The sequence below is a fragment of the Zonotrichia leucophrys genome, chromosome 7 (assembly GCF_028769735.1).
Source record: "Zonotrichia leucophrys gambelii isolate GWCS_2022_RI chromosome 7, RI_Zleu_2.0, whole genome shotgun sequence".
Classification (NCBI taxonomy): Eukaryota; Metazoa; Chordata; class Aves; order Passeriformes; family Passerellidae; genus Zonotrichia; species Zonotrichia leucophrys.
In genome coordinates, this window is record NC_088177.1 from 29442181 (window position 1) to 29454892 (window position 12712).

General features: G+C 41.9%; 1 protein-coding gene across 2 annotated transcripts in view; it reads right to left on the reverse strand.

The window, feature by feature from the left end:
- LOC135450101 (unconventional myosin-X-like) overlaps positions 1-12712 on the reverse strand; it is an 87984-nt gene that overhangs the window by 12754 nt on the left and 62518 nt on the right. Inside the window, exons 24-31 of one of the 2 annotated variants that reach the window (XM_064717898.1) lie at positions 10750-10789; positions 8460-9251; positions 6367-6490; positions 5653-5896; positions 4741-4836; positions 3029-3122; positions 2361-2416; positions 576-718 (exon numbers count right to left, since the gene is read on the reverse strand). In XM_064717898.1, coding sequence (XP_064573968.1) covers positions 576-718; positions 2361-2416; positions 3029-3122; positions 4741-4836; positions 5653-5896; positions 6367-6490; positions 8460-9251; positions 10750-10789 — 1589 coding nt within the window. Of the gene's footprint in view, positions 1-575; positions 719-2360; positions 2417-3028; positions 3123-4740; positions 4867-5652; positions 5897-6366; positions 6491-8459; positions 9252-10749; positions 10790-12712 lie in introns of both variants that reach the window. The other variant, XM_064717897.1, reaches the window with a different exon arrangement.

The window sequence follows — 12712 nt, forward strand, 5'->3', positions numbered from 1 at the left end:
TATATGTGATCCCTACTAATGCTCCGCCATCTTCAAGTAAGCTCTGACTAAGGGTGTAATTCAAAGCTTTTGTTCAACCCCAGAGAATTTCTTTCATCTCACTTTGTCTACCATAACCAGGTTAGTTAGTTTAGCTGAGGACAGCAGCAATCCCACAAAGATCTCTCTCCCTCCCTCCCTCTCTACATGACAGGTGTCAGAAGGAACTGAGCTGCCAACAAAAGCCACAGTGTCATGTTTTAGTCCATCTAAGCCAGCTGCTCCTCATCAGCAGCCATGCTTCTTCCTATTCCCTGGTGGCATTTGCCAGACATGTTTAAATAGGCTAGAACTATCACCAGAAAATGAAACATATGAAGCCTTTTTTTTTCCCCACCTGGCAGGGAATTAGATAGGAGCCAAGGCTAGCACACACGTGACATGGCAAGCAGCAGGCAGGAAGGTAGAGGGGGGCAGAGAATGACAGTTTTTGGGGAGCAGCTAAACCCTAGACTGAGTTAGCAACAATCAAGTCTCCCTGTCAGATTATAAGCAGAAGATGAGTTTCACATGTAATGGCATGTATTTCCTTTCACCTCTCACAAGGAACTCCTGGCCATCCACCTTGGATTCGCCTTTGGGTTTCTGCAGCAGGGAGATCCAGTGATGCATTTCCTCAGGAGTGTCGCTGTTGCAGTGAATCACGCGATTGGCCGTGATGATCACAAAAGAATTCGGTCTGCCAGAAAACAAAAGCATTAAAATTAGTCATAACCACACAAATAACTCACAGCACACCCAGAGTCATGCTTTTTACCTTCCCATAAACAGAAAGACTTTCTGAATACAAACTATAGAGGAGTGCAAAATACTTAAGATCATCTCTTCTTCAGTGGCTCTGTCAACTGATGAATGCAGAGAACAGCTAAATGAAATTAAATATCTTTCAAATGCTACTTCCAAAGACTAGAAAATATTAATTAATAAGCAGCTGTTAAATGTCCTCAGCTCATTAGCAAAGGACTTTGACTGACTGGAGTGAACCAGTGTTTGTACCACTGGGCTGAGCTGGTACAGCCATTCTCCTTGTACTTATTAAAGCCAGTGCTGCAACAGCAAACACTGGTCTCAGTAGGATCAGCTGCAACATGTTTGAGATTGGTTTTACAAAGGATGAGTTGATCCTGACAAAACAGAGAAAAAATTGTTGTGTTGCTCCTGGATGACTTTGTCCTTCTCCTGCAACTGTATCTTACCAAAAGAATATTCACAATTCTGTACAGAATTGATGCTTTACAGGAAAACAGAAAAATAGAAGTATGACCAGTTCTAGGAGGACAGACTCATAAATCTTTGAAAGCAAAATCAGGTTTCCATGAGAAAATAGAGAAACTGAAAAGCAGAATGCAAGTACGAAGCAAAAGGTGCAATCAAGCTCAGTTAGAAAAATGCATAAATCTATGGAAGATCAAAATAAGCTGCATAAAAATGTTGTTTGAGAATAAGCATTCTCCTCAGAATTTGTTTAACGTTGCTTCAAGCACTGATTTTCCAGAAAAGCATACATCAGCACACACAGAAACAAATTTTCACTGTTAAGCTTACTATTTGTTCCTAGTTTTCACTGGTTCACAGATTAATTATGAGGAGTACAGGCTAAGAACTGCCTAAAATGTTTCCATCAATGAAATCTTAGTTCATTTCTGAAGTGCATTTTCTAAACTACTAAAAACAGAGTCCTAGCAACCTGTGTCAGAGCCCAGAGCTCTGTCCCCAGACTACAGAGATAAATAACTTAATAGCTAACATTTTACTTCAGCACTGTGGTGAGTATCTTTGCCCTGGCTGAACCTGTTAATATGTGGGAAATAATTAAATGTTAACATGAAGGGATATGAAACGTCCCATCATCTCTTCTCTGAAACTAACTAAAGGTCTGTGCTCTGCATTGCAAAGATATCAAGACTAATACAATTTCTAAATTCATCCATTATTCTCCCACAATGCTGTTTCTTTTCCCTGCATCTACAAAATTAACTCAAAATTACTCTGTTGAAAAAATGGAAGCGCTGCTTTTGCTGGACATATTTGTTCAGTGCTAGTGGTAGGTAAAACTATAATTTTCTGACATTGAGATTATACTGTTTTCACTTTTAGGAGTTGAAGGAGAAACTTTGACTTGAAGACAATACATATATGGGCTTCATGCCTGTGAAGTGACATTGGTTGAAACAAGCTACAGATTTCAGCTATGTTTATTTGTCTAGAGAAAGAGATGTATGAGTTTCAACAAATACAAACCCCAAAGGAAACCTGGACCTACCCACAAAAATATTGTAGGGAGTTTCTGATTTAAGAGATGGTCAGATTGTTGCACCTACCTATCAGGATTGTCTGAGGCACAGACAGAGTCAATAAGCCCAACATCCAGGGTTCCCTGTAAAATGAAGAAGATATAGATTGCCTTTTAGATTACAGGTGTTCTCCTCTGTGAATAGGACTGGAATTGAAACCATTCATCTGAATTCCAACAGCTTGAGTAGAAATGAACGCACGAGAAAGGCACAAGTGAGTCATCTTTGCTCCTTAAACAGCACAAGACATGCAAGGGGCTCCACAGGACTGGAGCAAAAACATTTACAAGTTTCCAGAGGGTATTATGAAGGTCTGAAATAACCTTAGCTTTTATCTCTGTACTGGCAAAATTACATAAATACACCGTTTTTCCCAACTGCTATCTTCTGTCTGGATAACTGTGACCCAGACTAGTCGCATCCAAAGACATTTTATCTGTGTGAGGCAGCCTCCCTCTTCTCCTCCAACTGAAAAGAGCTATCTGTCATCAAGCTGAGCAGCCCACAACAAGCACCATGCTCCCCACTGCTTACCCTCTTTGCTACCAGCTTTGCTGTTTCTTTATAATTACCAATGTCCAAGTTTCTTACACTGCTTAAGAAGTACAGCACTGCACGTGCTGGAAAAATACGCACAAATAGTTAAACACAGAAGGCTCCAAGCGTGCCCACAGGCTGGTTGCACAGTAACTCACCACAGCATTCTTTGGATTGGCCTGCTCATCCTGCATTTCCCTCAGCTGCTGTGCTGTAGCACTGTGCACTCGGCTCAGAACATTAAACCAACCGCTGCCAACCAAAACAGAACCACAGTTAAACTTTCAGTACTGAAACTGGCTCAAGAACACAAATTAAGGAACCTGGAAAGATTTCAGTGGGAAAATTTCTTCATTCACAATTTCCTGAATACTATGTCAAAATATCTCTTGGGCTGATCATACCAGATTCCAATGTCTTCCTTCCTCCTTATTTATCCATGAAAATTCTGTGCACGTTCTTCAACCCACTAACAGCTGCTCCTGCAAAATCCAGTTTTCCACTTGTTACTCAAGGAACTCTTAAGTAGGCAGTGGCTTTACAGGGAGCCCATGTCAGCAGACTGAGAAGAGCATACAGCACTTGTAAAAACAGGGTTAGCTGGGAATCTTCTGCCCTAGAGTCCTAGAGACACCCGGGAGCCTTCTTGATTAGTCTCTCTCTGATCTGCTAATAAACTTGAAAGTCATATGGCTGGCAATTAATCTTGGGTTTGTTTATAAATGAATTGGAAGTGAAGTTTTTTGTCTGTGAAAGGGCTTCTCTTACAGACATATCTGGAGGCTAATCACTGCTGCAGAAAAAGCAGATTCTTATCTGCAGCTTCCAGTGAGATCAGCAAACATCCATACTTCATGGAGGATTCTCAGACTGGATACTCTAGGACATCTGCTAATCTGCCCTTTGCTACTGTGAGTGCTGGTGCTTTCTTCTCCCTCAGAAGAGAGACTGATAGGGCATAGGCAGAGGCCACATTTGGTTTACACTCATCCTAACAATTCTGCAGTGTTATCTTAGGGCATGCCTACTGCAGCTGTGGTTCTAGGGTAAGTTACTGTTCCTTCCACCACTGCTCCGTACATTTGCCCTTTCTTGTCCATGTGGCTGTTCTTCAGTCTATTTCTGTTAAACTGCATCCAAACACCTTGCCCCTTTCCTACACCAAAATAATAATAAACCCTAAATAACGTCACAGAACCAGTAGATCAGAGAAACAGTTACACTGTCAGGGCTGAGAGAGCAAAAGCCTTGGTAAAAGTGGAAAGACATGAGTGGCTGGGGACAGTAACCTCTTAACTTGTCTTTGCATAGCCAGGACAGGTTGTCCAACCTGCCCTTAAACAACTGATTCCCACTGTCTGGCCAGGATGCCAAGAAGGAAGGACATGAGTCACTTGTTTGCTTTGCACTTGGAAGATTTTATCAGATGACACTGCAGACTCTGATAAGCTGCAGCCTTTTTCTGTCTCCTGGATAAAACCCAGCTGCTCTCGCAATCATTTACAGACAACATGAATAGACTTTTTGTTTGATTCAAGATTCCATTAAATAAATAAATCAGCTATTAGATGTTCCAGTTTATATTAAGGTTTGTGTGTCGGCTGAAGTAACCCTTGAATTCCACATGCTCACAGCCACATGAGAAGCTGGCAGTCCTGTGACTGCCACACTGAACCACAACCTTGGCAGCTGTAACATCAAGTCCCCAAAGTAGGTGTGATGCACCCCAGGAATCACAAAATGACGCTCTGGAACAAATCCCCCCTTTTCTCCAGTAAAAGAGAATTGATTATGTTTCTAAAACTCTCCCATGAGTAGCTGGGTCGGGCCTGCACTGAATGAACAAACCTAACAAAACTCCCTGCTGTACCTGGCATCTTCTGGTGACTCTGCAACAATGTGGTAAACTCGGTCTTCTGTCACAATGTCCAAGGCATTCTCCTTTTCATGAATATCCACAATCTCTCTGGAACACAAGAAAGCACAAGAGCCAAAGCTAAAAACCTTTCACAGGCCTGAATTCCATCTGGTTGATTCTTTCACATCATACCCTTCACCACACAGAAGGGAAAGCACTTGGTTCAGACGGCTTGTAACTCCGACAGAAATACAAAATTCCGCCAATACACATCAAGATGTTTAAAAAGATCTGTACAGTTAAAAACCAAAGCTTAAGGCATTATATAGATTTCCAAGACACCAACAGACTAAACGGAAGAAGAGATAACAGGGAGGCTGATATAGAGATCTGTTTACAAAGTCGGGTGTGCCATTCTTTTTGGCACTTTACAGGCCTGCATAATGCTAATAGGTGACCAGTCTGTCCTTTCTTACAGCAGGAGCTGAGGAATTGACTACGGCAGCAGAAAGAGCATTCAGGACTCAGGAAAAGGCACAGTACATGCTGCCAAATTCAAACCCCGCTGTGAGCTTCATAATACCTCTATGAAATGCCTGGAGAAGCCAGAAAACAGATGGAGTCTGGGTAGGAGAGAACGCATGGGGTATGTACTTAATTAGCCCCTCCTGGTCTGGCTCCATCCATGGCTTGGAAAGAGCTGCTGCTGGATTATGAAAGGCAAGACTGGGAAAAGAACTATCAAGTAATCACAGACTCCCTCCAGAGTAAAACTAGATGCTGCAATTGCCTTTTCCCTCCTTTGTTTCTGATTCTCCAAGTAGCATGGGAGATACGCAGGCCAATGAATAGCAGCACTGGACCCTTCATTACTGATTTAGAGAGTGAATACTGGGCATCAAAGGGATTTCTTCTTGCACTCACTTTGCCCTTCTGATATCAATAGTCCCCTTCAGCTTCTCCTCACTATCATTCTCGAAGTACATCAGCTTGGACTCCCGAAGCACAAACCAGCGGCGTTTCCAGTTGCGGCGCGACAGGGTTGACATTCCTCCCCCTTTTTTGTAGAGCCAGCCTGACTTGAGGGCCTCCTGCTTGGTGCGGAACCACATGAAGGCCTCGTTCTTCAGGACACACCAGCGCCGCCGCCACGGGTTCATGAGACCTCCTGCAAAAGAGAGGCAGCAAATCTTCAGCAGAGACACAACAGGGGCCATGCTTCCACTCTGAGCCTGCCCCCAGGCAGGAATAGCGGCCACTTCAGTTCCTACATCAAAAAAAAGAACTGAAGGAGAGAAAGTTGTGCCTAATTTCAAACATAGAAAAAACAGAACAAAACTAGTGAAACAAAAGCAAAATACATGCACTACTCAAGTGTTTTTGTTCTGAGTTCAGTTTCATAGCTGAGAATGAATCATTTAAGCCCATACCAAGTAGGCACAATGAAGTCTCGGTGGCAAAGATATCTCTGTCATCCAGCTCTCTCGCTATTTGCTTTTTTAAATAAAAGAAGAAGAAAAAAAAAGAAGAATAAACTGAGAACTAAGAGCAAATAAAGATGATGATTCTGGACAAACAGAAGAGGAAAGCAGGTTTCCTGGATCCCATCTATCCATGGTTTTGGTAAAATCCACTTACCTTTCATGTAGAGGTAACTGTGAAAATAGGGTGGACCTGAACCATTGAAGATAGTGATTCGTCCATTACAAAACTCTTCATCTGTATCAATGTAAACATCCACTTCTTCCTCACTCTCCAGAAACTAAAGAAAAAGAAGAGATACAGGCTACTTGGGTTCTCCTGGTCACAGGAGGACTGGAGCAGTTAATAGGGTTAGAGAAGTCACATGATCAGAACTACACATAGTCCCTTTGCAAAAAAAAGCACTGCAGTAAAAGTAGAGGCTTGACAGCTTATCCATTAACGCCTAAAGCAAGAGCATGGAATTTTCATACCTGAAAGGAGAGCAGTGGACAGGCCTAGAAAGCTCCAGTTCCCTGCAGTAACAAAACTCCCTGTTTCAAGGCACCATCCACCTTGCATAATCTAATTTGATGGGATTTAAGAGAGAATTTTTCATTTTGGAGAAGTTTTCTGATTTTTCTGGCCACAATGCCAGACAAGATGGAACAGTGATTTAACTCCAGCAAGGAAATTACTTGTTTTGGGTTAAGAAAAAAAGCACAGTCCAGGATAACTGAACCCTAAAAACATCAATCTGAATTACTGAAATAATAGTACTGAATTTACTCATCTCTGTTCTCCAACTAGATAAAGGCCCTCAGCCATAAGAAAGTATTTCACACACAAAATAATTTCCTTTACCTTAAATACAATTTCCTTTGATTTGCTTTAATTATTTAATACTAATGAAGGCAGTTCCTTAGACCTTTTCTATCCTCAAATGCATGTTGCTTCTTTTGAGTTCCTTTCTGTCTGCTCTCTGTAACCCTTTTGTCTCATCCCTGGTCCACTCATTCATTCCCTCCCTTGGCATTAAGTTTCAAAAACCAGGTAGTCTTCAAACAGCAGCTACTGATAGCATCTTGACTCACCAGTGGTTATCACTTCCTGTGGCTCACACTATGACAAAATATCAACTGCTTTTTTCATTAGTCTTACCAATGAGCCCAGTAAAACCCTCCACTTCTATTTGCATTTTAATGGTAGAAACTAGCCTAAGCTGTGACAGAATGATTCATGATTTGAAGAATACCTGACAGTGATCTGTGAGTACCTGCCCACAGAGAAGGTACCTTTACTCACGAGGTCACATAAAAAGTTCAGATGGCTGGCAGCTGACATTAGGGAAATGCAAACACGACAACCATGCAACTTTTTTAAGAAAGGTCACAATCTGTCATTGAGAGAACATACTGAAGGAAGTAAATCTGAGTTCTTTAACAAAAAGATTTTGTAGTTCAAGTGTCTCTTCTCAGGGATATCATTTATTACAAGTATTTTTGCGGCTGTCATTGGCTTCACACCTGAACTCCTCACTATCTTATGTGGGCCCTGACATCCTGGTCCTGTAAGGGGATTTATCACTGCATTATTAAGCAGCTGGCCTGAGAGCACTCAGGAGGTCCAGAGCCAGTGTGGGATCTCAGCTGAGGTGCTGAAGTGCGAGGCCAATAGCCCAGCTCCACCACCCTGTCATTGTCCCTGCAGCAGGAATGAAAAGGTCCAGTGATCCTGGCAGTGTGCATTGGGACCCAGCCCAATCAGCACAGTAATTTCTTCCAGCTTTAGAATAGCTTAACTTGTATACAGCAGCTGAAAATAAACCCTTGACTCTGAACAGGCTTAGAACAAGAGAAGTTTTGGTGATGGAGACAAATCAGCCTTTCCCAGCTCCTCTTGTCATTGCACACTGGAATGTGCAATGTCCTTTCTGTGAAATCTCTCTGAAGCAGAAAATACACCTACAAAATACCAGTTGTTTGCTTTCCTTTCTCCTAAAGGGTTACAATAATATATGGCAATGGAAACAATCTAAAATAGGTACACATGTACTAGCTTGTGTGCCAGCAGACACCAGACAATCACAAGCCCTCTGGCCTTCAGCCTATCTATGACTCTTCCCTTTTTTTCAAGCTGATTATTGATATGAGAGTTACATATCAGTAATTATACCCAGAGAGAGCAGGCATACAGTAAGAAGACACAGGTATTATAAACATCAACAAAGTCACACTAATGTCCAGAAGGGTGAAGGGAGAGATTCTCACCGAGTCCAAGCTGCCACGGTTGGAGTCCAGGCTGGTACCATGGGAGTGTCTCAGACCCTCCTCATCATTCAGAGGCTCAGCTGAGGCGTTACCTGCATCTCCATAGCCATCAAACTCCTCGTGGTCATAGTCAGACTCCACATCAGGGGGGGAGGTGTAAATGGGCTCTCCTGCCTCTCCACTGTTACTCCTCTGTGTATCAGAGACACTGCTGTAAACACTTTCTGCTGGGTCAGACAGGGCTCTCTGCTCCTTGGGGCTACTGGTTCTTTCCACAGGCAGCCCTGGAGCAGGGGCAACCTCTCCCACTTCCCTCTGGAGAAGCAAAAGGCTTGTGTTTGCAACTTCCTTTGAGTAGTTACCACTATTTCTTGTGCCATGCTGATTTGAGACCACCAAACTGGAAGCTGGGCGTCCCTCATCATCGGCATGAAAACCCTCATCCACCTCTTCTTCAGCCAGTGGTGCCACCAGGCTGCAGTCAATGTTGAGTGTCCCCTCACTAGAAAGTGAGCGCTCTAAGTTCTGCACACTTTCATCCAGATTGCCAAAATCCAGCAGCTCCAAGAATTCCTGGGCAACCCTTGATGCCTCTTTTTCCAACCTCTGTATCTCTTCTTCTCGCTGCCGACAGATTTCATTTCTGGTGTCCTCAGAGATGACAGACATGTGATCCTCTTTCTGTTGCTGCAACTTTTCAATCTCCTTCTCCAGTCTTAAGATCTCCTCCATCTGACGTCTCTCTTCTTCTTGCAGGGGAATATCCACCTCCTCAGTGTTTACTGTTTCCACCTTAAAAGAATTTAGAACAGTGTTAAAGCACTTTCTTCAACCTGTCTGTGTTCCTTGCTTGGACCTTTCATTCTTCCTGTCTGCTGTGCTCACCTTATACTTACCACCTGCAGAAAGATGACTCCAAGCATCCTGCAATCATTCATGGTGTAAAAGCTAAAGGTAGAACTGCTGGATCTTCAGGTATCTCCTTTTTCCCAGCAATCTACCTCCATTATGAATCATACAAAAAAGCTCACTGAGTTCAGTGAATTTTTAGAAAAGCCTCTCTATCTGTTGGTCACTGTACACTGCAATTCGAATAAAAGCAGCCTCAAAGTCCGTTCTCTCTTTTTGAACTCACACACATATAGGAGAAAGCACCTATATATGAATACATACATGCATAGGCTACTTAAGAGCTGAAGATCTCCCAGAAATTCATTAAGAGGTCTGGAAATTTCACTGTTTCCTGAAATGAGGATCTGACCATCAGAATCTGGGGCTGGAAGGGCTATTTGTATGAAGCAGGACTGTATCCACTCCAACCACAGCCCAACAAAACTCCACCCAGAATTTCTCTGCATTCTTTACCATCACTAGATGGCCGATGGCTGACTGCTGAAGACTCTGTCTTACTCTAAATTTTCCACACTGAAGTAACAGGAAATTTCTATCAGATACATGATAATTGGAAGATGGAAGATACTGGTAACTTTTACTGATGTTTTGGATAAAGCCACCCTTACCTCCACAGAGGATGTTGAAAACATACACATCAGAGAATAGATACACACATGAGACAAAGTAAAAACAAATTCCAACAGGATTTCTTGTACTTCTTAATAGGACTTATGACAATGCAGTCAATATATTCACTCATTTAAGCCTTAATCCTTGTTTTTTTTATTTATCTAGTTGCTGGTTCTCTACTTGACTCTTACTTGTGGATGAATGCATTTCTATGCTTCCAACCTCTCCTGAACAAAGATGGCCTGGAACTGGGGAACAAGTGGTATGGGGAAAAAATCAATGAAATGCACAGCCATTTTCACACACCTCAGGGTAGGTGGTCTGCTCTTTGGTATGTCAAGTACCAAGAATTAGATCGGTTACAAGGGGTTTATTTTAGCTATGGCAGCAGTTGGCTGCACTCTTATTTCGGCAGTTACAAGCAACAATCCAGCAAAACAGACTGTGTCACAGTGTAGCACATCACAAGGTTATCTAACAAGCTCAAGCAGTAGAGATAAAAATAGGATGCTGCATGTTCAATATGGAAATTTTCAAATAGAACCAGTGCAGGCTCATACAAGAGCCTTGAAAAAAGCCCTACCTTGTTAACACTGTGCACCTTTGCCTGCAGGTTTTGCGTGAACAAAGCTCATTTTTTAAATAGCGTTGCCACAATACTGATGCTGCCACAACAGTACCAGTATCCAGGCAAAGCAGAGGCAATGAAGGACTCTTCACAGATATTCACAAGAAACCATGTGAAAAGAACAACTTTTAAACTTACCTGGGCCACCTGCAATAGCGCATTCAGTTGCTCCTTTTCTCTGTTAAAAAACAAAACATAACAGTCAGAGACAGACCTAGTTCTCCTACGTGAGGTTTTCAGAATTACATGCACACATCATCCCTCCGTGGATAAGGTTAAAATGAGGTACTTGCTGTAAGACTGATTTAAAAGCTTTTGCAATTTAGTAAAAATCCAATTCTCTGTGGTTGGCATGACCTTTGTGGATGTAACAGATTTTCCCGATGCACTTAACTTTCAGATCAATTAGGAAATTAGATTAGTTGAAACACACCAGGAAGGACATTGGAAACAGTGACAGAAAGACAAATCAGACTCATGATAAATGTAAACAGAATCTTCTGAAGTACAATAAATCTGTGCATATTGAGGTTGTGTAATTGACAGCTATCAGGAAACTGTTCATTTTTTAAAAATAGAATTATTGCAATACTAGCACTGAATTTGTGTTTTGTTTTGCTTTTACTGTATTAAAGCCCCAACTCACATAACTTCTCAGTGGCATGCTAAATCCAGTTTATTAGCGAAGACTGTAAGAGTCAGAGTTTGTTAGTAAACATGAGCAGAGGAAAAACACTATCCCACAGTGTTGCAGCTCTACCCAGTTCAAAAAGGGTACACTCCAAAGCAAAGCTGTCACTATGGCCAGTTTCTCCAGAGCAAGTATGCCACAAACAACTGAACCAGCAGACAAACAAATGCCAGGGTCATGCTTAGGGAGCAGGAATAGGATGCTGCTGGATGGAAGAAAGTGACCACTGCCAGTGGTGACTTTCAAACCTATAATTCAACCCCAGGGAGAACAGAAGGGCAATGATATTTTTTTCCCAGGCCATGCAGATTTTCCCAGACAAATTCTAAACTGCAGCTGTAAGTCACAAAGTCCTTAAAGCGCTCACTCTTGTGCTCACACTCTCAAAAAAAAAAAAAAATCCAGGAAATATTTGTAAATGAAAGCTGACAAAAGTGAGATCCAGATGGTTCCAACTCCACTGAAAGATCCCTAGCAGTCACCATGAGTAAAACTACTGCCTTAAATTACAAGAGAGCTCAAAAGCACAACCATTTTAAAACACATTAGGAGTGCCACCTATAATCTACATACAAATTCCTGCAACTGTCGCTCACAGTTTTTAAACCTTTGGTATTTCTTCCTGCTTTCTAGTCTTCATCAACTGATCTACACTCTTTCTGAAACGTGACACCCAAAACTTGGGACAGTATTCCAAATGAAGGGTACTGAAGCATCACCTCATCCTACAGAAACAATTCTGTTTATAGAGAGCATTTGCTTGCTCCTCTCACACAGCATGACACTGGTGACACACTCAACTTAGCCTGCAGACCTTCCTCCTGCTGTTGAAGTAAGCATTCCTCCTCCGCTCCCCGTGCACTTGATTATTCCTGACTGTAAATCTGCATATGTCTGTACCCAAAGTTATCCTGCTTTTCAGATCCTTTAACTTGCCAAAATTATCTGAACTGTAATCCTAGGCTATATGCCTACAGCCCCTCAGCAGATGGTTTTATCTGCAAATTTAATAAGGATATTCATATTTCCTTATCCAAGTTCTTATGAAAACACTGCACAAGTACCATATCCAGCACAGATCATGGAAAAACCCCATTCAAGAGTTCTCTTTTATTTAACAAAAAGCTACTATTGTTTATTAATTAAATGCAGTAAAAATACAAATCCTAATCTTGCTTCACATACTTTTTCCCAATGCAAATTTCTTCAAGCATCTTAGAGTATTGTCATAACATATCAAAGCCCTTACCGAGCTTTTATCTACCCAAAGTCCAGTTACCTATCCTCCATGGCTTTTCCCTGTCCACAAGACATGCCATAAGACATCACAGAACGGAACAGGTAACTCTAACACTGTTCTTCAGAAATCCACATTGGCTTAATTCCTTTATCAAGCATTTACAACTGTTT